General features: G+C 36.7%; 2 protein-coding genes and 1 long non-coding RNA gene across 6 annotated transcripts; 2 read left to right on the top strand and 1 right to left on the bottom strand.

Moving 5' to 3' along the window:
- Positions 1-938: 938 nt before the first annotated feature.
- Positions 939-3260, top strand: LOC131303745 (uncharacterized). The gene is made up of 2 exons (XR_009192172.1): positions 939-1166; positions 2968-3260. It is a non-coding gene; the product is annotated as an uncharacterized LOC131303745 (long non-coding RNA).
- A 9789-nt stretch (positions 3261-13049) lies between these two features.
- On the top strand, positions 13050-16906 carry LOC131303743 (uncharacterized). Of its 4 annotated transcripts, none has more exons than XM_058330727.1 (6): positions 13050-13348; positions 14748-14852; positions 14963-15063; positions 15564-15640; positions 15782-15898; positions 16014-16906. In XM_058330727.1, exons 2-6 carry the CDS (start codon positions 14815-14817, stop codon positions 16203-16205), a joined length of 525 nt encoding a protein of 174 aa, XP_058186710.1. In that variant the 5' UTR covers positions 13050-13348; positions 14748-14814; the 3' UTR covers positions 16206-16906. The 4 variants fall into 4 exon arrangements, with proteins under 4 accessions (XP_058186710.1, XP_058186712.1, XP_058186709.1 ...); XM_058330729.1 differs by lacking the exon at positions 13050-13348 and having other exon boundaries at positions 13362-14852; positions 16014-16124; positions 16619-16906; XM_058330726.1 differs by lacking the exon at positions 13050-13348 and having other exon boundaries at positions 13373-14852.
- A 575-nt stretch (positions 16907-17481) lies between these two features.
- LOC131303742 (GDSL esterase/lipase At2g23540-like) lies at positions 17482-23424 on the bottom strand. Its single transcript, XM_058330725.1, has 5 exons — positions 23100-23424; positions 22360-22490; positions 22018-22266; positions 19842-20097; positions 17482-17950 (listed from the first exon to the last, which is right to left on the bottom strand). The coding sequence occupies exons 1-5, from the start codon at positions 23356-23358 to the stop codon at positions 17721-17723; spliced, it is 1125 nt and encodes a 374-aa protein (XP_058186708.1). The 5' UTR covers positions 23359-23424; the 3' UTR covers positions 17482-17720.
- Positions 23425-23806: the final 382 nt, after the last annotated feature.

The raw sequence follows: 23806 nt of genomic DNA, 5'->3' as shown, positions 1-23806 counted from the left end.
ATAAAAGTAAATAGGTGAGTGGTGCATGTGCGTGTTTGTGGTGCGAGAGCATGGGATAATTTCCATCTCCCTTTCTCAATTATTCCCAGGAGAATGATTTCTCCCCATTCTTTTTTCAGCAAATTGGTCTAAAGTCCAAAAGAAGAGGTCCCAAAGTAGATTTAGTCTAGCTTAAGTTTCAGTGATGTGTAAAGTTCATTAATGAAAATATTTTAGAGTTTGAGGTCCGTGAAAAGACCAAATTGCCTTTAATGAGACAAGGGCCTTGTTTGGCTAACACAAAAAATGTCTTTTTTAATTTAAATGATCTTAAATGAGACAAGGGCCTTGTTTGGCTAACACAAAATATGTCTTTTTTCGTGTTTTTCGATCTTGTTGCACTTTCATAGGGTACCTTAGGATTTTAGGCACTTTCATAGGGTACTCTAAGGTTTTAGGCACTTTTATAGGGTTTTAGGGTTCATTTTCCCATTATAGGGTTTTAGCGGTTTAGGCACTTTCATAGGGTACCCTAGCGTTTTAGGCACTTTCATATATAGGGTACCCTAAAATTTTAGGCACTTTCATATGGTACCCTAGGATTTTAGGCACTTTTATAGGGTTTTAGGGTTCATTTTTTTATTATAGGGTTTTAGCGGTTTAGGCACTTTTATAGGGTACCTTAGGGTTTTAGGCACTTTCATATATAGGATACCCTAAGATTTTAGGCACTTTCACAGGGTACCCTAGGGTTTTAGGCACTTTCAACCTTGGTCAACGCCGGTCAACTTTGGTCAACGCCGGTCAACGCCGGTCAACCTTGGTCAACGCCGGTCAACTTTGGGAGGGATTATTTGTAAATCTTGGACATAATGTCCTTTAAACTTTAGAGGAAAATATTTATATCCTTATCATGACAAAAACCCTTATAGTATGTCTTTCTACTCAATTTACCCTTCTTTTTTTTCTCTCTCGGCCGACACTCTCTCTCTCTCTCTAGCTCTCACCTCTCCCTCATCTTCTCTCCTCAATTTCACCTCCATGGAGTATGATTCCGGACAAAGTCCAAAAATTAAAGTTGTTCTACAGAGAGCGGGCTTTCCGAATATCCAAGAAAAATTACGATCGGACAATGTGGGCTTCGGTTGACTTGGTCAAAGGGTCGAGTTTTGCTCAAAACCCTTGAGGTAGGGATTTCTTACGCTTGTTATGCGTTTATATGTTGATTATGTTGATAGATCGTGCTTAAAATCGTTGTTTGAGGTTGTTTCCTTCATTTCCGAAATTCTGCAGAACAGGGCCTTAGTTTTTGGGAAGACTTAAAGCCCGTTCTAAAGCCACTGGAATCACCCGAAACCGTTGAGAATTGAATTTATGGTGATTTTTAGAATACTGGTCTGCAATCTGTCTCGTTTTCTGGGTTTCAGCCCACTTCGAATGGCCATAACTTCCTCGTCCAATATCCGTTTTATTCAAACTTCATATCGGTTCGAAGGTCTTGAAGTTAGCTTTCATTTGCCACCGGAATCGTCTTAAAACTCTTAGTAAACTGAAAGTTATTGTCGTTTGAGTGGAGGTGTGTCAATCTGTCATGCTGCCTGACAGATTCATGTAGCCTCGGTAAACCCCTGTTTAACCACCCTTGGAGTGCAGATTTGACAAGGGTTCCTTCGTGACTTTTAAGCTTCGTTCACTCGCGCAACTATTGAGACTGAAATCACTCAAAGATATTAAGAATTCAATTATAGTGATTTTTAGAAGATTGAACTGAAATCTGGAAATTTAGGCAGCGTACAGAGTTGCATTTTTTCATCGTTTGTTATGGTTAAGCGACCCTATTGGTTACGGGTCCTTATAGGTTTTAAAGATGGGTAAGTTGGTGATGTTTTGGTATTGGAATCATTGAAAAATATTGAGTATGCTTTTTTTAATAAATTTTTGAACACGGACTGCTCTGTTGAAAATCAGAATATCTGAAAATCATTCTTAAGTTTGAAAGATCGTATCGTACGACTTGTCAAACGTATCTGTGCCATTGGTTTTTCGTTAGCATAGTTGGAGTATCGTCGTAAAGGTTATAGTAGCATAAAGGAGTCCGTGAACATCGTAGACTATAAAAAAATATTGTGACATGCGTAATTGGTAGAGAAGTACTTGTTTGATTAAATTGAGAAATGACTGGATGGTTTGGTGCTTGTAAATTGGAAACGCGAATTGAAATGTGAAGAACAATCGGACACAACGAGAACATTCAGGACTCATCGACGGGTGAGTGCCTGGTAGAGGACATCGGGGTCCTTTAACTAGCTTGGCAGGAGCTAAATGCTCATATTGTGTATTTTCAGGACTCTTGAATGAGTAAATACCTGGCAGGAGCTAAATGCTCATATCATGTACTTTTAGGGCTCTTGAATGAGTAAATGCCTGGTAGGAGCTAAATGCTCATATCGTATGCTTTCAGGGCTCGTTATCGAGTAAGTGCCTGGCAGGAGCTTAGGCTCAGACACATGACACATGACACGAAATTGGTTTATGAAATTGATGAAAGAGATTTTGGTTTTTGGTTAAAGTATTTTGATAAAATCCTCTGGCATTCTGAGCGAATCAACGGTTTCCGGTATTTGGACACAAATCAGCAGATTTTGGTATTCTAGCTCGAATCAACAGATTGAGTATTTTTCTACTATGTTTGATATAAAAAGGAATGAGAAAATAAAATGTGACTAAAACCGTTGAGGAGGACTGAAACCCAAATTAGTGGTATGTTTAGGCTAGAGTGAGAATATTAGCGATTCTAGCTTAGCATATGAAATGTTAGGATTGTCTAGAACCCCTTGGCTGGAGTATGCTGCACGTTGAGGATCATGTGAGCTTTGGGCTTATCCGTGATATTCATTCACTCTAGAAGCATAACTCATTATATTTTCATATAACTTGAGTATAAATTTCTCTACTGGGCGCGTGTATGCTCAACCCTATCATTTTCAGGTACAAAACGAGGAAGTTGGCATGACGTGCACATCGTGCTTGTTAATCATGTCTTTCAAAGGTATAACAGAGGCGATTATTTGCATTTGATTCGAAAGAAGTATTTTGGAAAGTCATTTGTTCCAACTGTAAAATTATTTTCTTCGGACATTGGTATTGTGATAACTTGGGGCCATTGAACCAAAAAAAAAAATGTAATATCTAAATCTTATTTAAGAACAGGGGAAAGGAAGATCTTTTGGGTATTAATTATATTTTTGCGAGAACTTTATTTATCAAAAGAGTATTCATTATTTATGTTGAAAATCGAATGCGTGACACTAAGTGATAACAACTCTGAAAGTGTGCATTTGAGATAACGAAATCGAAAAAATAGTTGTTTCAATCGGTTTCATATGTATTAAAGTGATCGTAATAGATCCAAAACGTGTTTGTTGTCTCGAATCAATGTTGCTTGGGTCTACTATGGATACAATCTTAAGTACTAGATCTAAAAAAAATTTGGGTCGCACTCCAAGAATTGGTTAATTTTATAAATCTAGATGCTCGCTTGTTGCTTCGGTGGGAAAAGAAATCATGATTTTTGCTTGAAAAGACAGAAATAAACAAATGGTTCCTGCATCCTATTAGTGTATGACTGCTGGCCATGACAAAAACACATGACGATTAGTAGGTTATTAGACTATTTGTCATGTGAAGAAAAGATGGTGAAACACATGATGGTTAGTAGATTTTTATACTACTAGTCTTGTAAAAAAAAGATGGTGAAACACATGACGGTTAGTTGATGTTTAGACTACTAGTCATTTGAAAAGAGAATAGTGATTCCATGTAGATGTAAAGACTACTGATCACTAAGTGATAAGAATTCCGAAAGTGTGCATTTGAGATAACCAAATCGAAAAATAGCGCTCCAGTCGGTTTCATGCGGATTAAAGTTAACGTAATAGATCAAAATGTGCTTTTTGTCTCGAATCGATGTTGCCTGTGTCTACTAGGGATCAAATCTTACGTACTTGATCCAATAAATATTTGTTGCCTCGAATCAATGTCGCTCTCATTACAAGAGTTGGTCAATTTTAGAAATCAAGATAATCGCGCGTGTAACGCCCCTGAATTTTGGTCAATAAAAATTTCATTCAATATTTGAATTTTATTTAAATTACTTATTTTTACTTTCAGTAATCCGTCGTATTTAGATTCTAGTCCTTCGGGGCCAATCGAATTAGATTCCAACTGACTACTTGGAGGAACTGAGCAACCAAACTTACCTAGTTACTAGATGAACCTTTTGAACCTTTACCCATTGGTCCATAATGGTTAGGGTAAATTTTGTCCATTGGACAATAAGCTTTTCATTATAATATTTGACTAAAAGTACATGTAGTCTTTTCAAAATCTTATTTTAAGTATAAAAGTACTTGTACTTCTTTTATCTATTGGTCTTTACCCGCTAGGGAAATTATTATCTATTGGGTAATAGCCCAAATCTTCCTAACTAAGTACAAGGATCCTATTTTATATTCAAGGGTTGATTTTCCATGTACCTTATGCATTAAAATATTGTGGTGTATCTAAACCCTAGATTTTTCAAAGTACTTTATTAAATAAATAGTACTTGTACTTTATTTTAAATGGGGAGAATCCTAGCCTTTTTCTTTATTGGGGTACTTGGTACCACACCTATATTTAAATATAGGGCTTTTGTCACATACTTTAAAGGACAACTTTGATTATTTTAATATAAAAGTTTCCTTTTAACTATTGTCCATTGGACAATAAAAGTTAGGGGATTTATTACCCAATGGGTAAAAGAGTTAGTCTTTCATCTAGTTCAAAGGATTGAATAATCTAGTCTTTTTCTTAAACCCCATGTGATGAAGTACATATTATTTTATAAGTACTTAGTAGCCTTTAAGGCCTGAGATTCTCCTAAGTACTCTTTTATTATTTTATATTGGAGATTTGTACCCAATTGGATTAGTTTATTGGGGAGTTGATCTTCCTAGAGTACATTAGTACACTAGTTTATTAGTTTAATCAAACATGTGCCTAAATTGTAATTCTTTATTGGGTATTTGATTTTGTAAGTCTTGTACTTTGTACTTATTATATATATATATAGTGTACTAAGAGAGAGAGAGAGAGAGAGAGAGAGAGAGAGAGAGATTGCCGAGAGAGAGAGAGGAGGGAGAGAGGAGAGAGAGAGAGGAGGGAGGAAAGAAGGAGATTGGATTGTACTACCTTGATCTTCCATATCCTTTCAAATCCTTGGGTAATATTCTTCTTATTCAAGAATCTAATCTCCATTGTACTTCTATGATTTGTTTAAACACCAAATCTTGTACAACTATTCTTTTGCCCACCAAATCTTCCATAATCCCATCCAAGGTACACATTCTAGCCATGAAAGCCTACCATTTAGCCTTTGATCTTCCAAGCAACCTTGATTTTGTTGGAATAAAAAAAATGAGGAATGGGAGAGAGAAGGGGGGCCGGCCATTGAGAGGGGAGGGGGAGAGCTTGCCTATAAATAGAAGCTCACTCCAAGCTTTGAACTCATACCTTCAACCATTGCTCCAACTTCTCTCTAGAAAAATCTTGTTCTTTCCTTGTTCTAGTTTGTTCTTACTTTGTTCTTGAGTGTTCTTGAGTTCTTCAAGATACTCATCCAAAGCCGCCACTAAACCGCCACCCGACCACCCTTCGATCCATAAAGTAGAGTAGTGTTAATCAAGTAGAAGTTTCGAGAGAAACCATTCTCTTTCGAAGCTCCTGAAGGCATACCGTAGGAAGTTACTCCGTCCGATAGCCGACTTGTCTTTCGTAGTCGTCACTACCGCCTAGAAGAACGGTAAGGAAATCCTTACTTACTTCCTATTTACTTACTTACTCAAGTATAACGTTGTTGTTTTGAATTGCTAAGAAAGAACGGTAGATTCTCCCTATCAACTACTTCTAAGTTTATGTAGAATACCTCTACTCACTTCCCTAAGAATAGGTAGATTATCCTTAACGGATTCGAAAGATAGAACTTATCGTTTGTTTAGAAGTATTTGTATTTTGATCTTTAAGATGATTATGAGCATGCATATATAAATTGCTTGTATTACTTGTGGTGTGATAAAGCATAAGTGATTTCACTCCAAGGGCGTCCGTACATGTGGCGTTGTGCTTTGAATAAGCATAAGTGATACACTCCAAGGGCGTCCGTACATGTGGCGTTATGCTATAAGTGGTGATTGAGCATGATAAGTAGTATTGAGTTGGATGATTTTGTGCTTACTTTTGTTGTATCGCGGAGTCTTTGCATGTAAACGAGACACGAGAACCAAGAAAGTAGAAACATGACACCTAGGGTGTGGATAATGATGAGATGTGTTTTGAAACCGCAATGTGGCCGGACTTGGTAGCCCATTGTGTATATGGAAACCCGCGATGTGGTCGGACGTGGTAGCCCATCGTGTGGATTGTGAAAACCGCAACGTGGCCGGACTTGGTAGCCCGTTGTGTGTATGAAAACTCGTAATGTGGCCGGCCTTGGTAGTCCATTGCGTGGATTGTGAAAACCGCAACGTGGCCGGACTTGGTAGCCCGTTGTGTGTATGAAAACTTGTAATGTGGCCGGACTTGGTAGCCCATTGCGTGGATTGCGAAAACCACAATGTGGCCGGACTTGGTAGCCCATTGTGAAGTTTGCCAATGCGGCCGGACGTGGTAGCCTCATTGGTAATATGGCTTGGTTATCCGCGGAGAGGAGCCAATGCAAGTTTTGTGTGCCAATGGGAACCCGATGCGGCGGAACCATTGTGAGGATACTCGGGAACCCAGCGCGGCAGAACCGAGGTTGGGTGTGTTAAACAAATGATTTTGGGAATTGATGATTTGGTTTATGAGAAACGGAAAATAGAGACACGGTCTATGATGAGTTGCGTAGGAGAAACTCGGAGAATCTTGGACACCAACGATAGTTATATAGAGATTGCGGATGTGTTATTGATATTGTCTTTTGTAGCTGTGTGTACACGTATCATGTGGAAATCGATGTTTTATTATAACCTGTTGTTTGTAAGTTATGGGTTAGTGCGTATGGGATTGTTCTGCTGAGCTTTCGTAGCTCACGGTGTTCCCTTTTGGTGACCCTGACATATTATATTGGTGGCGACGCCGGTATAATGTGTCAGACCTTGTAGGCGAACAGAGTGAACTTTACACCTTGGAGGCCTTTGGAGCCGAAGAGCTAGCCTGGATGGAGGAGGAAGCGGAGCAGTAGTTAGGAACCCTAGTTCCCTCCTTGTTTGTTTTAAAGTACTCTTATGAGAATTATGATGTAATAAGAGCCAGACTCCATTTGGTTTTATCAATAAAATGTCTTTTAACGTACCCAAAATTTGGGGCGTTACAGCGTGTAACTTCGGTTGGAAACGAAATGATGATGTTTACTTGTGAAGATGGAAATAAAGAATTGGTTCATGCATCCTATTAGTGTATGACTGCTGCCAACAAGAAAAACACATGACGGTTAGTATGTGTTTAGACTACTAGTCATGCAAAGAAAATAGTGAAACACGTGAAAGTTAGTTGGGTTTTAGACAACTCATCTGGAGAAGAAAAGATGGTGAAACACGTGACAGTTATTAGATGTTTAGACTACTAGTCATTTGAAAAGAGAATGGTGATTAGTCATTTGAAAAGAGAATAGTGATTCCTTGTATATGTAAAGACTACTGATCACTAAGTGATAAGAACTCCGAAATTGTGCATTTGAGATGACGAAATTGAAAATTTGTGGTTTCAGTCGGTTTCATACGGATTAAAGTGTACGTGATAGATCAAAACGTACTTGTTACTAGATCCAATAAATATTTGTTGCCTCGAATCAATGTCGCTCTAACTACAGGCGTTGGTGAATTTTATAAATCTAGATACTCGTGCGTTGTTTCAGTTGTAAATGAAATCATGATGTTTGTTTGATAAGATGGAAATAAAGAATTGGTTCCTGCATTCTGTTAGTGTACTTCTAACCACGAGAAAAACACATGACGGTTAATAGGTATTTAGACTACTAGTCATGCGAATAAATATATCGAAACTTGTAGAGACCCATAAAATTTTAATTATTTAAAATGTTTATTAATTGGCTAATTAGTAGAATACGGTTTATTTGGTGGTTATTTGAATTAGGGATTGAAATGAGAGAATTGAAACTCGAGGGAGTGGGTGTCTGATTAAAGGATATAGGAGTATATATAGGGGGTGTGTGTGTGTGTGTAGGAGATTATATATCTCCAATCCTCTCTCTCTCTACCGTCCCTCTCTCCCTCTCTCCACCGAAAAATCCCTCTCTCTCATCCTCTCACTCAAAAACTCCAAGACCTCAAGAACCTCAAAGATCAACCACCCTTCAGCCTTCTAATCATGTTCTCGAGCTCAAAATTTCGTGGGTCAAGCTTGGAGGGAAGTTCTTGGTCGATTTCAGAGCTTTAGAAGTCTAGAAATCGCTTGGACTTCGATCAATCGCTTGGGTCTCGTTCAAAACACTTGAGGTAGGGATTTCTTCCTCTCTCTATGTGTTTATGGGTTGATTATGTGCTTTGATCGTGCTTGGTTCGTTGTTTGTTGTTGGGGTTTCGTTGTTAAAAAGCTGAAAATTTGCAGAAAAACTCCGTGGTACTGATACCCTCAAAAAGGGTATCGATACCCCACTCTTAACTGGACCATATTCTGGCCAGGTATCAATACCTCCATCAGGGGTATTGATACCCCTCTTCTGTTTCGGACAAATTTGGTTCATTTGTTTCTTATCTTGCCCGTTTGAACCCCGAACGCTTCAAACATCCTTGATTTGCTCCAAATCACTTCGAAACTTGATTGTTCGTATCTTGAAAGATTTGTTGACCAATCGATCTCCTTGGGCTCTTGTCATAACTTGAAAAAGTGTAAAATTAAATGATTAGGATACTCGTACATTATTTATGCTATTTGTCGATTGAAATAGATGTTGTGGCATGTCTCAATGAATGATATAGACTTATTAAGCGCTATGGCGTGGCGTAGTGATTGGTGGACATACCATGGAGTCGTTATTAAATATCGTAAGCTATAAGGTATGATGTGGGCGCTTGGGTGATCAATAGGGTTTGCCTGGTGGTCCGGAAGAGAATAGGGTAACTCGTATCTTCATGCTTCGTCTTGATTGATCATCCTATGTTCCTTTGATGTTTGTTCTATAGATTCTCGTTTGGAACTTAGCGGGTGGTGCGTCATGGGATTATTATTGGGTTCGGTACTTGAAAATTGATGCCATGCAGTACAATGAGCGAGTTGAGATAATGAGTCAGGGAACAAAACTGAAATGCAAGTTGATAGGTGAACCACCTACTTACTATCAATATATCTCTCTCATCTACATTCTTGAAATTAGAGTCTTGGAAATACATAGGATGAAAAGCGATACAAATGATGTGAAATGGATGTACGGGGTCACGAGTACCGGAACGTATTATGGGTATATGGGGCCCTAAGACCCGGAATGTGAAATAGATATACAGGGTCACGAGTACCCGAAACATATTATGGGTATATGGGGCCCTAAGACCCGGAAAGTTTCTTAAGTTTACTATTGATGAGTCAGTGGAGAATGAGCTACTTGGACTCATGTTGGAGATTCCTGGGAGATGTACAAAGTTCTCAAGACCCATAATGTAAGTCCTTTAATGTAGAAGCGCGCGAGATGGAGTTTGGTCAATAAGGACACATAGAAGATGGCTAATTGATTGACTAATGACAAGTGAAGTGCCCCTCGAGTCTTGAGTTCCCTCCATGAAGTTGCATTAGTTGCATTCTCTTTCGTTGTCTCAGACTTCATTCTTTTATGTTCAAATCTTCTCATTTGCATATAAAGTTTGTAGAGATTTTCCTACTGGGCTAGTATAGCTCAACCTATCATTTTTAGGTGTTTCTCAAGGACCTTGACGCGGAGTGCATGGTGTGCATGCTTGTTCTCATCTCTTTTGATAGCCGCCCGGGAAGTAATTTCACCGTCTTTTGTACGATATCTTGGAAAGACAAAATTGTAAATTCATTTGAAGTCTTTTAATTATATTATGTAACTTCTAAATTTTTAGTCTTTAACTAACTATGAAATTTAGGCCGTAGTGCCAATGTTGTAAATCTCTAAACTTGGGAATTTGGTTTGTAAATGATCTTTTGGGAATTCTCTTTTGGGTATAATATATATTATGCGAAGATCGTTTATTGAAATGGATTATTTATTTATGTTGAAAATCGAGGGCGTGACAAAACTCGTGACGGTTAGTTGGTTTTTAGACTACTCGTAATGAGAAGAAAAGATGGTGAAACACATGATGGTTAGTAGGTGTTTAGACAACTAGTCATTTGAAAAGAGAATAGTGATTCCTTGTAGACGTAAAGACTACTGATCACTAAGTGATATGAACTACAAAAGTGTGCATTTGAGATAACAAAATCGAAAAAATAGTGCTTTCAGTCGGTTTCATACGGATTAAAGTGTACGTAATAGATCAAAACGTGTTTATTATCTCGAATTGATGTTGCCTGTGTCTACTATGGATCAAATCTTACGTACTAGATACAATAAATATATGTTGCCTTGAATCAATGTCTCTCTCACTAAAGGAGTTGGTGAATTTTATAAATCTAGATACTCACGTGTTGTTTCGGTTGGAAATGAAATCATGATGTTTGCTTGATAAGATGGAAATAAAGGATTGGTTCCTACATTCTGTTAGTGTATGACTGCTGACCACGGGAAAAATACATGACGGTTAGTAGGTGTTTAGACTACTAGTCATGCGAATAAAATATCGAAACACGTGACGGTTAGATGGTTTTTAGAACTAGTAATGAGAAGAAAAGATGGTAAAACACATGACGGTTAGTAGGTGTTTAGACTACTAGTCATTTGGAAAGAGAATCTTGAATCCTTGTAGATGTAAAGACTACTGATCAATAAGTGATAAGAACTCCGAAGGAGTACCTTTGATATAACGAAATCGAAAAAATAGCGCTTTCAGTTGATTTTATATGGATTAAAGTGTACGTAATAGATTGAAATGTGCTTTTTGTCTCAAAATCGATGTTGCCTGTGTTTACTATGGATAAAATCTTACGTACTTGATACAATAAATATTTGTTGCTTTGAATCAATGTCGCTCTCACTACAAGAGTTGGTCAATTTTATAAATCTAGATATTCGCGTGTTGCTTCGATTGGAAATGAAATCTTGATGTTTGCTTGATAAGATGGAAATGAAGAATTGATTCCTACATCCTGTTAGTGTATGACTGCTGACCACGAGAAAAACATATAACGGTTAGTAGGTGTTTAGACTACTAGTCATGCGAAGGAAAAATAGCGAAACACGTGACGCACTACAACAAAATACACCATTCCCGACTAAAAAAAATTTAGTTGGCAAATATAGGCCAATCACCGACTATAGAATTTTTAGTTGGCAAAATATAAGAAAATTGCCGACTAAACTATTTTCATCGGCCAAAACATACGTTTTACCGACTAATATATATTTTAGTCGGCAAAAATGTGGTGCCAACCTAGAATTTCCCCGGGTGATGGTGGGAATTGCATGGCCGACTAAAATTTAGTCGGTAAATCTTCATATTAATGCCGACTAAATAATTTGGTTGGTAAAGAGAGGTTTTTCCCGACTAAATTTAATTTTGGTGGGGAAATACCGATTTTTTCCAATTTTAAAAAACAACAAAGGAAATGCATTTTCCGACTAAATATTTTGGTTGGTAAAGAGAGGTTTTTCCCAACTAAATTTAATTTTAGTAGGAGAATATCGCTTTTTTCCAATTTAAAAAAATAACAAATGAAATACATTTTCCGACTAAATAATTTGGTTGGTAAAGAGAGGTTTTTCCCGACAAAATTTAATTTTAGTCGGGGAATATCGATTTTTCCCACTTTCCAAAAAATTCAAGAAAGGTAATATTTGTTCCGACTACATTGATCACATTACAACCTTTCCGATCAGAACCGTTCCTATTTTTTTTTCTTCTTAATAATAAGATTGTCGTAAAATTTTGGCTCAATCGAGTTAAGGATGCCCCTTCATAAACATGAAAATTCTTAAATAGAAAGAATTTTGCTGTCCGACCAAGTCTTTATCCGTATGTGATTGACTTTATTCTTGGTATGAATAATCTTATTTGTATGACGTCAAAGATAGATGATTTTGATTGCCAAAAAAAATCTTAGGCGGGGCTCGATTAGTGCTCTATAACACTTTAGCGTCTCCGAACGGATTAGTTGTCTCTCGATCATGTGGTTGCCAATATCAAAAGATTTCCGAATTTGATGATAATACTATAATCGATAAGATGTGAAATCCTAACAGTTCGGATTGAACATTATAAAAAATGACTCAGTAGTTACCTTTACAACTCATACTTTTTGATCTACTTAATAATCAACTAAGTCTTATGCTACACTTGTTGTTGCAGTAGCCACACGATGCGAGACAAATCGTGACGATTGAGACTGTCGATTTTGTTGCACTTGTTGAATTATTCATTCTTGTAGATTTGCGGCTCGATCAAGTTTAGAAAACACTTTTATCGAGACATGAACTTATTAGAAAAATAGTATTTTCTATTCGATCAATTGTCTAACGAAAAGGGATCAACTATAATCTCAATAAGAATGATCTAACCTCTAATAAATTAAAGATAGATGGTTCTGATCATGCGAAAAGACCTCAAATGGGGCTCGGGTGGTGTGCTATAAGACTTTAATGCTTCTGGACGCAGTAAAAGTCTCTAATCATGTGGTCGATGATATTCAATGATCTTCGATATCGGTAACAATGCTATAATTAGTAAGACGTAAAATTCTAACGGTTTAGATTGAACATCATAAATACATCCATGGCGATAAAGTTTAAAGTTTGTATGCAATTGTGGCATAATTAGAGCCCACTGGATCATATTTAAGTCGGCTAAACAAAATAATTGTCGACTAAAATAGGTTTTGGTCTAGGAACATATGTTTTTCTTGCGCCAATTCAGAATTTCACAAAAATAAGGGCGGGCATTTTGGTAATCCACGACTAACTAGTTAGTCGGCAAATGATTCTCCAAAATGAAACGACACCGTTACACCTGATATAAACCCACACCAATTATACGCTTCCCCTATCTCCCTCACTTCATCAGTTCCTCCCTCTCAAGTCTCGTCTCCTCTCTTTGACCGCCACACCCTCTCAGCTCCCCCCTCCTCTCAATCAAACCCCCCACCGATGAAAGCCCCTCTCTCCTCGGACACTGCCTCCCCGGTTGGTTTTCCTTCAACTATGCGCGCGTCTCCAGCCGTGGTAGAGGCCCCTCTCTCTCTCTCTCTCTCTCTCTCTCTCTCTCTCGATCTCTCGATATGTATATGTTTATCTAAGCCCTAGCCTTTTCAAACATTTGTGAGCATATACATACAAGGATTGCTTGAAATCGTAAGGGCTATCAGCGCTACTAAATTAGGGCTTTTAACTGGTGACAATGTTTGCTTGTTTTTTTGTTTGATTAGGGCTTTTACTCGGTGATACGTAAGCACATACATACAAGGATTTCTTGTAATTTAGTTTTGAGTGTTACTTGTATGCATGTCGGGTTTGAGCTAAATCTATTAGTCCTTATGTTTCTTAAACTTGATTTGTTTGATTACTGCTATGAACATTGATGCCTTGCTTTATCCCAAAGCTTAGAATTCAGGCTTTTTGAGAGATCTGATTCTAAATTAATGTGGGAATTGCAAACTTGAAGTATGTAGAAGGGAAGTTGTGAGTGAATATGTACTTTGGGATCAAAAGATTTCAAATTCTACATTTACAGTACCACAATTAGTATGACAGTGTCTTCAAAAGAAAAAAGTTTGTGCAATGCGACAGTATTGGGAAGCTGTAGGACGTGGCATTTTGGGGCTTCCTCTGGGTTAGTTTAAAATCTCAGCTATAATTTTCTATATGCATTAGACATTTATGCTATCAACATGACTAATGTGGTCATGTTGGTAAGGCTAAGTCACATAGTGCAGGTGCGGGAGTGAGAGCGAGAAAGTGCCTTTCGTAAACATTACATACTACTAAAATTTGTGAGAGCGAGAATTGAGAGCGGGAGTGTAAGAGTTCGAAAGGATTACGTGACCTAGTATGCATATCTGAACAATGTTTGTTTCTATTTGGGAAATCTATGTGATGTTCTGGTGTATTATCTTTAAAGGGAAAACTATCATAATTACACTAAGTGGAGTGATAAACTAGGCAATATCAATTTCTCTGAGAGAAAAAGTACTTCATAGAGTTGAGAGTTAATAATGTGACTCTTGAAAAGAAAATGAAGAGAATTCTATTATATGATTTTAGGAAGATGTATAACTTTTTCCTATTTCATTGGAGGAACTGACTCTGTTTATACTTGCCAAAAAAAATAATAGTGACTCCGTTTATGCGTTTATGGTTGAAATTCAAATAATTGAGGTGAGATTTTTTGTGCATTGTTAAGATCTTTTAAATATGATCCAACACGAACACATGCTTATATGGGCTGGAATGGAAGAATGTAATTTTGGTATAATGGATTGTTGTTTGAACTAGTTTAAGTTAGTTTGTAGAGTCAGTCTACAGAGTTAGTTTCTCATTTTAATTGGTTCCATCAACATCATGATGTATTCTTCACTTAATTGCTTTATATCCTTTAAAACTAATGGTTATTTGAATATGTTAGGCAGATAAGCCTAATGGAAAGGTGCCAGATTTCTGTGATATATACAAGGCATCACATGCATTGAAAGATGGTTGATGGATCAATCCTCAATGTGAGGAGCTATATGTATGCATCTAACATTTGCCAACTTATGTTCCTTTTCATTTTGTTTTTTCTTTTTCAATTAGTCTATTCCTTATATTTCGTTGTTTCTTTTCTTGTTTTTGTAACAAAAGGAGAGGATGGTGGCGATGTGAGACGAGGCGTCTCAATCAGGATGTCCGAGGACGGCAGAATAAATTTCAAGGAGTGTTCTTGGGGAAACAAGGTATTACTGGTAGCAAAACATGAAATAAGTACCTTTGTACAAGCAGAATTAAAGATATGCTAATATAGTATTTAAGATATATCGTTGGGCTTGGATTTTGCGCATGCACTTTTTCAGCTGAGTACCAAGTGGTTCTCATAGGATGTCTGTTTCATGTGATTGTGTATGATACTTAAACATAGACAACACTCTGCTTGATGATCTGACCTTATAGTTCTATTAGATCTTTCCATCATCAAGTTTGAGCTAAGATTCAGAACTAATTTTCCATACAATTTTGCATCTATTGATTCTCTTGGTGACAGGTCTGCTTACAGCAGTTTTCCGGACCCAATTCCATGTTGTGAATCACCAAGAATTTCGAGTTTTTGCTTTGTCAGGTTGCAACAGGTGGTGGTTTTCACTGCTATGTTCTGATCCTACTATGGTATGTTAAAATTACTAAATCTATCTGCAAATTCTGAACCTTTGCGACCTTGGTTTGCTTTGCTTTCCTTTTTCTCGTTAAGGTATACAAGATTTTACAGTACATAGATCAATACTGTCAAGAAAACCAGCTCCCACCTCTTCCAGTCATTTTATGCGGGTAAGATCTAAGCCACCTTAGAACTGAGATAAAATAATAATGCTCTCCTTTCCTTCTCAAATGAGGAAATAATGTCTTATCTGACTTATCTGTCTTTGTAAAACTGTAAGAAGTATGCTGAAGATATAGATTGTTTTGCAGTGGATTAGCCATCGTAACCACATAAGCAATATATGCGGAGCCATCGGCCCATTACACCTTCTTAAAGCTGATGGCAGTCACATAAACTATTCTCAGTTCTTGCAAGCTCTAGCTCAGGTATTTCCTTGTTCATGTTTGAGAGTGTTTTCAAATTTTTTTTTTGATCTGAGTTGTTAGTTGTTTGTCGTATGCCTTTGATTTATAGTTGTTTTCTGTTTTTTTTAATGGTCAGTTGGGCTTAAGCGGTCACTCTGAAGATTGTATAGGTACCAAAGACATAAAAGAATTATGGGAACAGATAGATACAGATGGGGATGGTGTGATTGATATATCAGACTTTTCTGTATGTCCATCTCCCTTTTGTTATGTTCCTACTCAATTGAGTTTTTTCTTTGTTGTTTTTCTTCTTCAACTTATTTGTTGATGCCTTATGGTCCATTTGATTAGCAAGAGAATGAGAGAATGGGATGGAAAGAGACAAATATAGCTACTTCTGATGTGTTTGAATTAGGAAGAGATTGAGAGAGAGTGCAAGAAACTAAACTTTCCTGTACAACTTATGCATCTGGATTTTTTTTTTCTCTGCATAAAACACCGGAAACTTTAAACCTTCTCATGGAATTAGTTATCAACAATTTGTATTTCAAACTTTGTCTCTTTCATTAACTTGCTCCCCTGTCTCATACTAGTGGGTGTTAATTAATTAGATTGGGTCACAATAATGTGATGGTCGACAGAGAATTTTTTGGTTTACTTTTTCAGTATGTTACTAGTGTGATAAGATGCCCCGTTGATGCCTTAGACGTTTGAGTTTTGAGTGTCCATGTGTTCAATTAGGAAAAAGTTTACAGCTGCACCATGAGAAGGAAAATATACATGCACAATCCAGTAAACAATGGCTAAAAGACTTGCTGACCCAGAGGAAGATTGGATGATTCGATTAACTTGCTAAGTAGCTTGGTAGATTTGGTGGCTCCTGTATAGGGTATGATGGTTTTTGCTTATGAAGTGTAGTGTCACTGATTTTGTTTTAGTTTCAGTTGTATATGCCAAGGCCATCTCCTTGGTTTGCTTGTTCTTTGTTTGACCTATAAAAAAGTGCAGTACTCATCGAAAACAACAAAACTTTAAGAGTTATTTCTTTCTTGATTGAGTCCATCGAAAAAAATGCTTTTTATGTGTTTGTTTCTTAACCTTAGGCAATGACCAATACACCAGTTGGTCTCCCGAGAGTTGCATTTTTTTCTTACCTGATATGTGTTTGTGCGTGTCCCGTGTATATTCTCAGCCCCTATTGCTCAATGCTCATAGGTTGAAAATTAGAAGTTCAACTTTCTTTTTTGCCCATAAATTTAGTTCTTTCTGAGAAGTGCCATTCATGTGTGATCCAGTTAAGGAAATTCTAGTAGAGTGAAACACGGGTTAGTAGGTTTTAAGACTACTAGTCATTTGAAGAAAAGATGGTGAAACACGGTTAGTAGGTGGTTAAACTATTAGTCATTTGAAAAAAGAATAGTGATTCCTAGTAGATGTAAAGCCTACTGATCACTAAGTGATAAGAACTCCGAAAGTGTGCGTTTGAGATAACAAAATCGAAAAAATTGTGGTTTCAGTTGGTTTTTTATGGATTAAAGTGTATGTAATAGACCAAAACTTGCTTGTTGTCTCGAATCGATGTTGCCTGTGTCTACGATGGATCGAATTTTTACGTCCTAGATCCAATAGATATTTGTTGCCTCAAATTAATATCGCTCTCATTACAAGAGTAGGGCAATTTTATAAATTTAGAAACTCGCAAGTTGCTTCGGTTGGAAATCAAATCATCATGATTGATTGATAAGATGGAAATAAAGAATTGGTTCCTGCAACTTGCTAATGTATGATTGCTGACCACCAGAAAAATACCCAAGTGAACTGAATAATTTAATTTTCCCCAAAACTAGAGGCCGAGATCTCGAAGTTGTCGAAGATTGATTGGAGAAATGTATTTGGGGTCTCCATCAACCAGTTGCTTGGCGACGATAATGTTGGAAGCTTCACTGGGGTGGTAAGGATCCCAGAACACGTGCTTGTCACGGTTTTTGCACATGCTTGATTGGGGGCCGCATGGAATTATCCCCGCGAACTGGCCCCCATTTCCACAACATGCTCTACTTGCTGTTGTGAATCCTGCATTTACAGTTCAAACAATATTGATAACTTGATCATATATAAAAAGTACATTGATAACACTAATTCTTACTATTCATCATGCCTTTGGCTAATTTTTCACCTTGAATTAATGTCAGGAGCTAAACGAAAAGAACAAAACTAGAAAATTAATTAGTTATGCTTTTTGTACGGATTTGTTTATTTTATTCTCATTATTCTAAACCCGCACAAGAAGAATAAAAGAATAATATTGTATACATAATACATTTTCCTACTTTTAATGTCATTCTTTTTCCTCCAAAAACTGAATTAAGATCAAAGTGCAACAACAAAATCTTTGGATCCCAATGGAAGTGAATAGATATAGATGCAGTAGGTCGGAGCAGCCAGGGTAGAGGCGCCAAGCATTGCCCATGCATATCCTCTCCAAATCTCTGGGAGCTAAAGGTAAAACAATACTACTCCTTCTGTCCCTTTTTTTGTGTCCAGTATTTCATTTTGGGATGTCCCTTAATAAGTGTCCATTTTGTAAAGTTAGAGGGGTAAAAGTTGGTGCATTGTCTATTTTGCCCCTAAAAGTAGATTTCATTTTGAAAAGTTAATGAGTAAAAGTGTTATGATGATGGGTAAGTATGGAAAGTAAAGAAAAAAGTTGATGTGAAAGGTGTAATGATGATGTCTTTTTAATAAGTTGGAGTTACGAAGCAGAACACTTAAAAAGAGACGAAGGGAGTAGTACTATTAATTCATCTCGATGAGAGGAATTAAAAAAGTTATAAAAAAAAAAAACTTTTACCCAAAATATTTTGGGAATATATTAACAAATTTTCAGCAAAAAAAAAAAGTCAAAAAAAAGGGGAACTAATTGAAGTAATGAATATATCACCATGTTATTAAGTATTTAGATTTCTCTTTCTAAAAAGTAGAATAGAACAAAAGAGGAAATACAAAAAGTACATAATATAGAAACTTTACTTCTTTTTTCTTTTTGCTTAAAATTGGATATTTTCAAAAAATATTCGAGTAAAAGTAAAATTTTTTAATGTTTTGATTTTTCTCATGGAGATGAATTAATAAGTCACAAAAGTTTTTCTTTTTTTTTGAATAAGATACAAAGACTAAAAGAAACAAGGATAAGTCACAAAAGTTTAGTGCAAAACTAACAAATATGAAAAAAATTTATATAAGGACAAATTCAATGTATTTGGCTAAAAGTTAAGTGAAATGATCTCTTGATTTCTAACCTCTACATTTCCAAACACGAAGGAAATATAAAGTCATCATCAGTGCTATCTCATTTCCACAACTCAACATTTAAAAAAAAAAAAATAGTCTTAGGTCTATTATGTGAAATTCATAAACCAAAGTCATCATCAGTGCTATCTCATTTCCACAACTCAACATTTAAAAAAAAAAAAATAGTCTTAGGTCTATTATGTGAAATTCATAAACCCATAAGTCGACCTATTAATTTTGTAAAGTCTCAAGTCTATTTTAGGATATACCCTAGAGTAGAGTAGGGTACCCAAGGGTTTAGACACTTTCATAAGATTTTAAGGTGCACTTTTTTATTATAGGATAGGGTATCCTAAGGTAGGGTAGATTACCGTAGCGTAGGGTACTCCAGGGTTTAAGCACTTTTATGGGTTTTAGGGTGCACTTTCCTATTATAGGGTTTTAGTGGTTTAGACACTTTCATAAGGTTTAGGATTTTAGACACTTTCATAGGGTATCCTAAGGTTTAGGTTGTGTGGACTTGTGGCTTTAAAAAACTATTAGGTAGACTTGTGGGCTTAGGAAATGTCTATAGTGGACCTATCACTAAAACTTCCCTGTTTTTTTTTTTTTTAATAATTCAGGTATTTGGGGCCAGCCTACCAATGACAAATTAAATGTTGATGATACTTACCATATTTGCCATAGTTTGTAATGATTTCCAGCACTAGATCATACACATTTGCGTGGACAAATGTGGCTCCCGGGTGGGTTTTGTTCAGTTCTGTCATCAGATCCTTCAACCGGGCATTGTACTGATTTGCCAACTTGTTTGGTAATGCCACACATTCATCCTGATTCAGCCCATTGATTGTTTTCTGATAAGGAATGCAGCCAATTGGCCCAATATTTCCCACTACAAATTTCCTTGCATCCAGTTGATAAAGTCTCTGTCATTAAAAAACAATTAATATAGGTCAAGCAATTAGGTAAAGTTTCATTTACAAAAACTAAGGCCTCGGATTTATTCGCCTACCTGAGAAGGGATTTCAATATCAATTGTGGTTGTTTAAAAATGAAGAGGTCTCACTTAAAGTAATGGACCCAGCAACTTATACCATTATAATGAGAGGATTATAGAAATCCACCTATCAAGTGGCGCAGGGTAGGGTGCTAATATTGTTAGGATGCTACTTGTGTGTAGTGATTCTATTTCACTCTAGCCTTATGTATTCTTACTTATCTCTTTTATCTAATAAAATTTTCTTTGCCGTTCCAAAAAAAAGTGGGTGCACAAACAGGGCCCCCTTGTCCCCAAAGAATGATTCTCCTCCCAATATAAAGGCTTCATTCACAGTGATTAGAGGTTTGGATGCCTCGTTGATGCATGGAAAGTTGAAAAAATTATTAAGTGCTCTTGATGCACTGTCACATGATGTCATAGGGATAGTGAATAATGTCTCGAAAAGGTGATTTGAGTGGTTGGAGTTAGATCTTAGTAAAGCATTAGTAGAATCCATTTTTCGTATCTAGATTATTTTTTTAATTGTGATTTTATTTTAGGTCCTCCTATTCTTGATGCATCATATATATATATTTTTTTTGGAAAGGAAAACATTTTCCTTCAAAGGTAACAAAACTAAAACTTCTTTCCCCTGGAAAAAAACTAACAAGAAAAGAAAGAAACACGGTAAAATAGGAGTTCCTCTAGTCCCACACACAAGTTGTACACATGCACATCTCATCTTACACACACACATACATGTTTTGTAGGACCCAATGCACAGACCATATATGTGTACAGAACATGTGACCGTGACCGTGTCTGTGTGTGTATATATATATACAGGGCGGTTCTGGGGACACTTAAAAAAACCCTCCAAATCTTAATCTCATAGTTTCCGATCAAATTTTGATGATCCGAGCCGCTCAATGTGTTCAAAACGTGATTTTAAGGGTGCTCGTGAGAAACTGGCAAAAAAACTAACCGGGAAGGGCTTGATTTGAGCAGTTTTTTATTGAACCGTTCAATAAAGTTCAATAAAAAACTGTTCGGATGAAGCCCTTTCCGTTCAATAAAGTTTTTTATTGAGCAGTTTTTTTTAAGGGTCTCCGGAACCGCCCCGATATATATATTCTAGAGACCCTTAAAGAAACCCCCCAAGTTCCCAATCGAATTTTGATGATTCGAGCTGCTCAATGTAATCAGAACGTGATTTTAAGGGTACCTACAAGAAATCAGCAAAAAAAATATGTGTGTATATATATATATATATCCAGAAATCTTCAGGTGAGGACCTTATATGCGGACCTCCCATTTCTCGCCTTTTCTGATTGGATTTCGATGATCCGAGCTGCTCAATGTGTTCAGAACGTGATTTTAAAGGTACTTGAAAGAAATCAGCAAAAAAAATGACCGGGGAGGGCTTGATTTGAGCAGTTGTTATTTGAACCGTTAGATAAAAAACAAACAAAAACTGCTCGGATGAAGCTTTTTCCGGTTTTTTTTTTTGCCGATTTCTCGCGGGTACCCTTAAAATTACGTTCTGAACACATTGAGCGGCTCGGATCATCGAAATTCAATCGGGAAAGAGAGGTCCGCATTTTATTAAAATAAGGTAGTACTTATAAGAAGGAAACTCTATATATATATGAATCCTACGAAAAATGCATGATGTATTGTGCATATATAGTTCCAATAAAAAACTTAAAAAGTAGCTTAGTGTGTGGATCGCATGCACAAAATATGTGCGCGTGCTTAATTAAGAAAGTTAGGCAAATTAATTAAGGAACGATGATCAGTAAATAATTATTGAGAAAATCATTCGATCAATTATGTGTGTATTGAGTGCACACACGTACATACGTACCGTGAGTTGGGCTCTGAGGTGGGTAATAAGATCGTCTATGAAAGAATCTGGACTTTGGGATATCCTTGTTCCGATTGAGAGGACTGGAAGCAAATAATTATTGAGAAAATCATTCGATCCGATTGTGAGGGAGAATATGGATTTCCTCATGATATAGTCTCTCGCCTCTTTTTCACCCAACAATTGGTCAATCTGTTTTCTAGTAATGTTGAAGTAATCTACTTGGATCGCCAATGAAAGCCTATTAATCTGCACACACACACCGAAATTGAAAATCGTAATAATGTATTTCTGTGTTGAAGAAATAATAGAGTGATTGATAATTTAGGTTAGAGCACTTACAAATATTCTTCCAGTGGCATTCATAATCCCGCCTCCACCGGATGCATAATTCACTCCGTGTAGTACAACTTTTCCAGTGCAATTTGGCGCCAGAAATGGCATTGCATAGTGTGGTTGTCCCAATAACTCTCCTAGAAAAATTTAATTAATAAATTAATAAAATTTGTCCGTACTTTTTAAGTCAATGCTTTTAGTGACACTCTATCATTGATGAGAAATATTCCATTGTCTGGGTAATATATACGTACGTACCACGTCACAGGTAACACCAATTAAAACATTAATTACATTTAATCTTGTATCAGTCTCTGGCTCGTACATAGTGAACCCCACCATGCAAATGTACGTGACCGTTACAAATTGCGTTGAAACATGGTTGTTAGGTTTATTATATAGATCCACCATCTCATTTGGTAATAGTCATTCTCTCTCAATTTGATGAGCTAGTCAATTAGTTAATGACAAGATTTGAATTTCTCATATCGTTCTGTATACAAGTTCAAGTTCAATAGTGTATGTATAATTGGGCCGCCAAGAATATCCTCTATTTCTCCATGCATATACCAATGGACTTAAGTTGAATGATCAAAATCATCAAACACAAATGTAAAAGACAAGTGCCATAAAAAAATGCGCCACATATATAGTGTTTTGGGTCTTGAGACTGAGATTAGACTTGGAGGATTCAGTCAGATCCTTTGACTGAACTTCCATGCATGAAAGAAAACGAGAAATCATACCGACAATGTCTCCGATGGTTCTTCCATTGGTGTACCGGCCGGTGGGATTCCCTCCAGATGGCTTAAAATCAATCCCATTTGGTGGGATATTAGCTCTCGACAAAGTCGGAAGATAATTGTTATTTCCCGCATCAACCAATGAATCACCAAAGATAAATGAAGCTCCTAGACCTTGACTGGCATCTTCAGTACCCTTTGCAAATAACCTCAAGTTGATGACGATCAAAAACACGCCCAAAGCCAAATTATTCATGGCCATTGCTTCTCTCTCCACCCTTGTACTCCACTACAGATAGATGACCACAAGCTATATAGAATTCAAGTGGCAAGTGTATATATATAAATGAAGCCCTTTGTCAAAACAGGCTAGAAAAAGTGACCATGTACAAACTTGTGGGCTTGTGTTTTGCTGGAGTTCAAATTTGGTTTGACTCGATACTGGCAAGAGAAGTATGTTTGATGACGAATTTTCATGGGGTAGTTTATCAACATTTGTGTTTTTTCACAACGCGGTCAGGACTTAAGAGTGATTAGTTTAGAAATAAGCAAGTCTTGCACGTTAAGTGAAGGACAATACACGTAATTTATCTAATTAAACATGATAATACTGTGCTTGAAGCCTCTATTTCGGAAAGTTCTAGTAAGAACTTAGGGGTTCTGCAAAATTGTAACCAAAACTAAACCAACCGAGAGTGAATGAGTGAATT

This window comes from Rhododendron vialii, chromosome 10a, assembly GCF_030253575.1.
Source record: "Rhododendron vialii isolate Sample 1 chromosome 10a, ASM3025357v1".
NCBI classification, from domain to species: domain Eukaryota; kingdom Viridiplantae; phylum Streptophyta; class Magnoliopsida; order Ericales; family Ericaceae; genus Rhododendron; species Rhododendron vialii.
This window is presented reverse-complemented; position numbering and strand designations above follow the sequence as displayed.

Coding starts and splice junctions, on each gene's coding strand:
- LOC131303743 (XM_058330727.1), top strand. CDS start 14,815: ATGGTTGATGGATCAATCCTCAATGTGAGGAGCTATAT. Junction 15,641..15,781: donor CTTCCAGTCATTTTATGCGG/GTAAGATCTAAG, acceptor ATTGTTTTGCAG/TGGATTAGCCATCGTAACCA. Junction 15,899..16,013: donor TCTTGCAAGCTCTAGCTCAG/GTATTTCCTTGT, acceptor TTTAATGGTCAG/TTGGGCTTAAGCGGTCACTC.
- LOC131303742 (XM_058330725.1), bottom strand. CDS start 23,358: ATGGCCATGAATAATTTGGCTTTGGGCGTGTTTTTGATCGTCATCAAC. Junction 22,491..23,099: donor AACCATCGGAGACATTGTCG/GTATGATTTCTC, acceptor AAATTTTTCTAG/GAGAGTTATTGGGACAACCA. Junction 17,951..19,841: donor TACAAACTATGGCAAATATG/GTAAGTATCATC, acceptor CTGTAAATGCAG/GATTCACAACAGCAAGTAGA.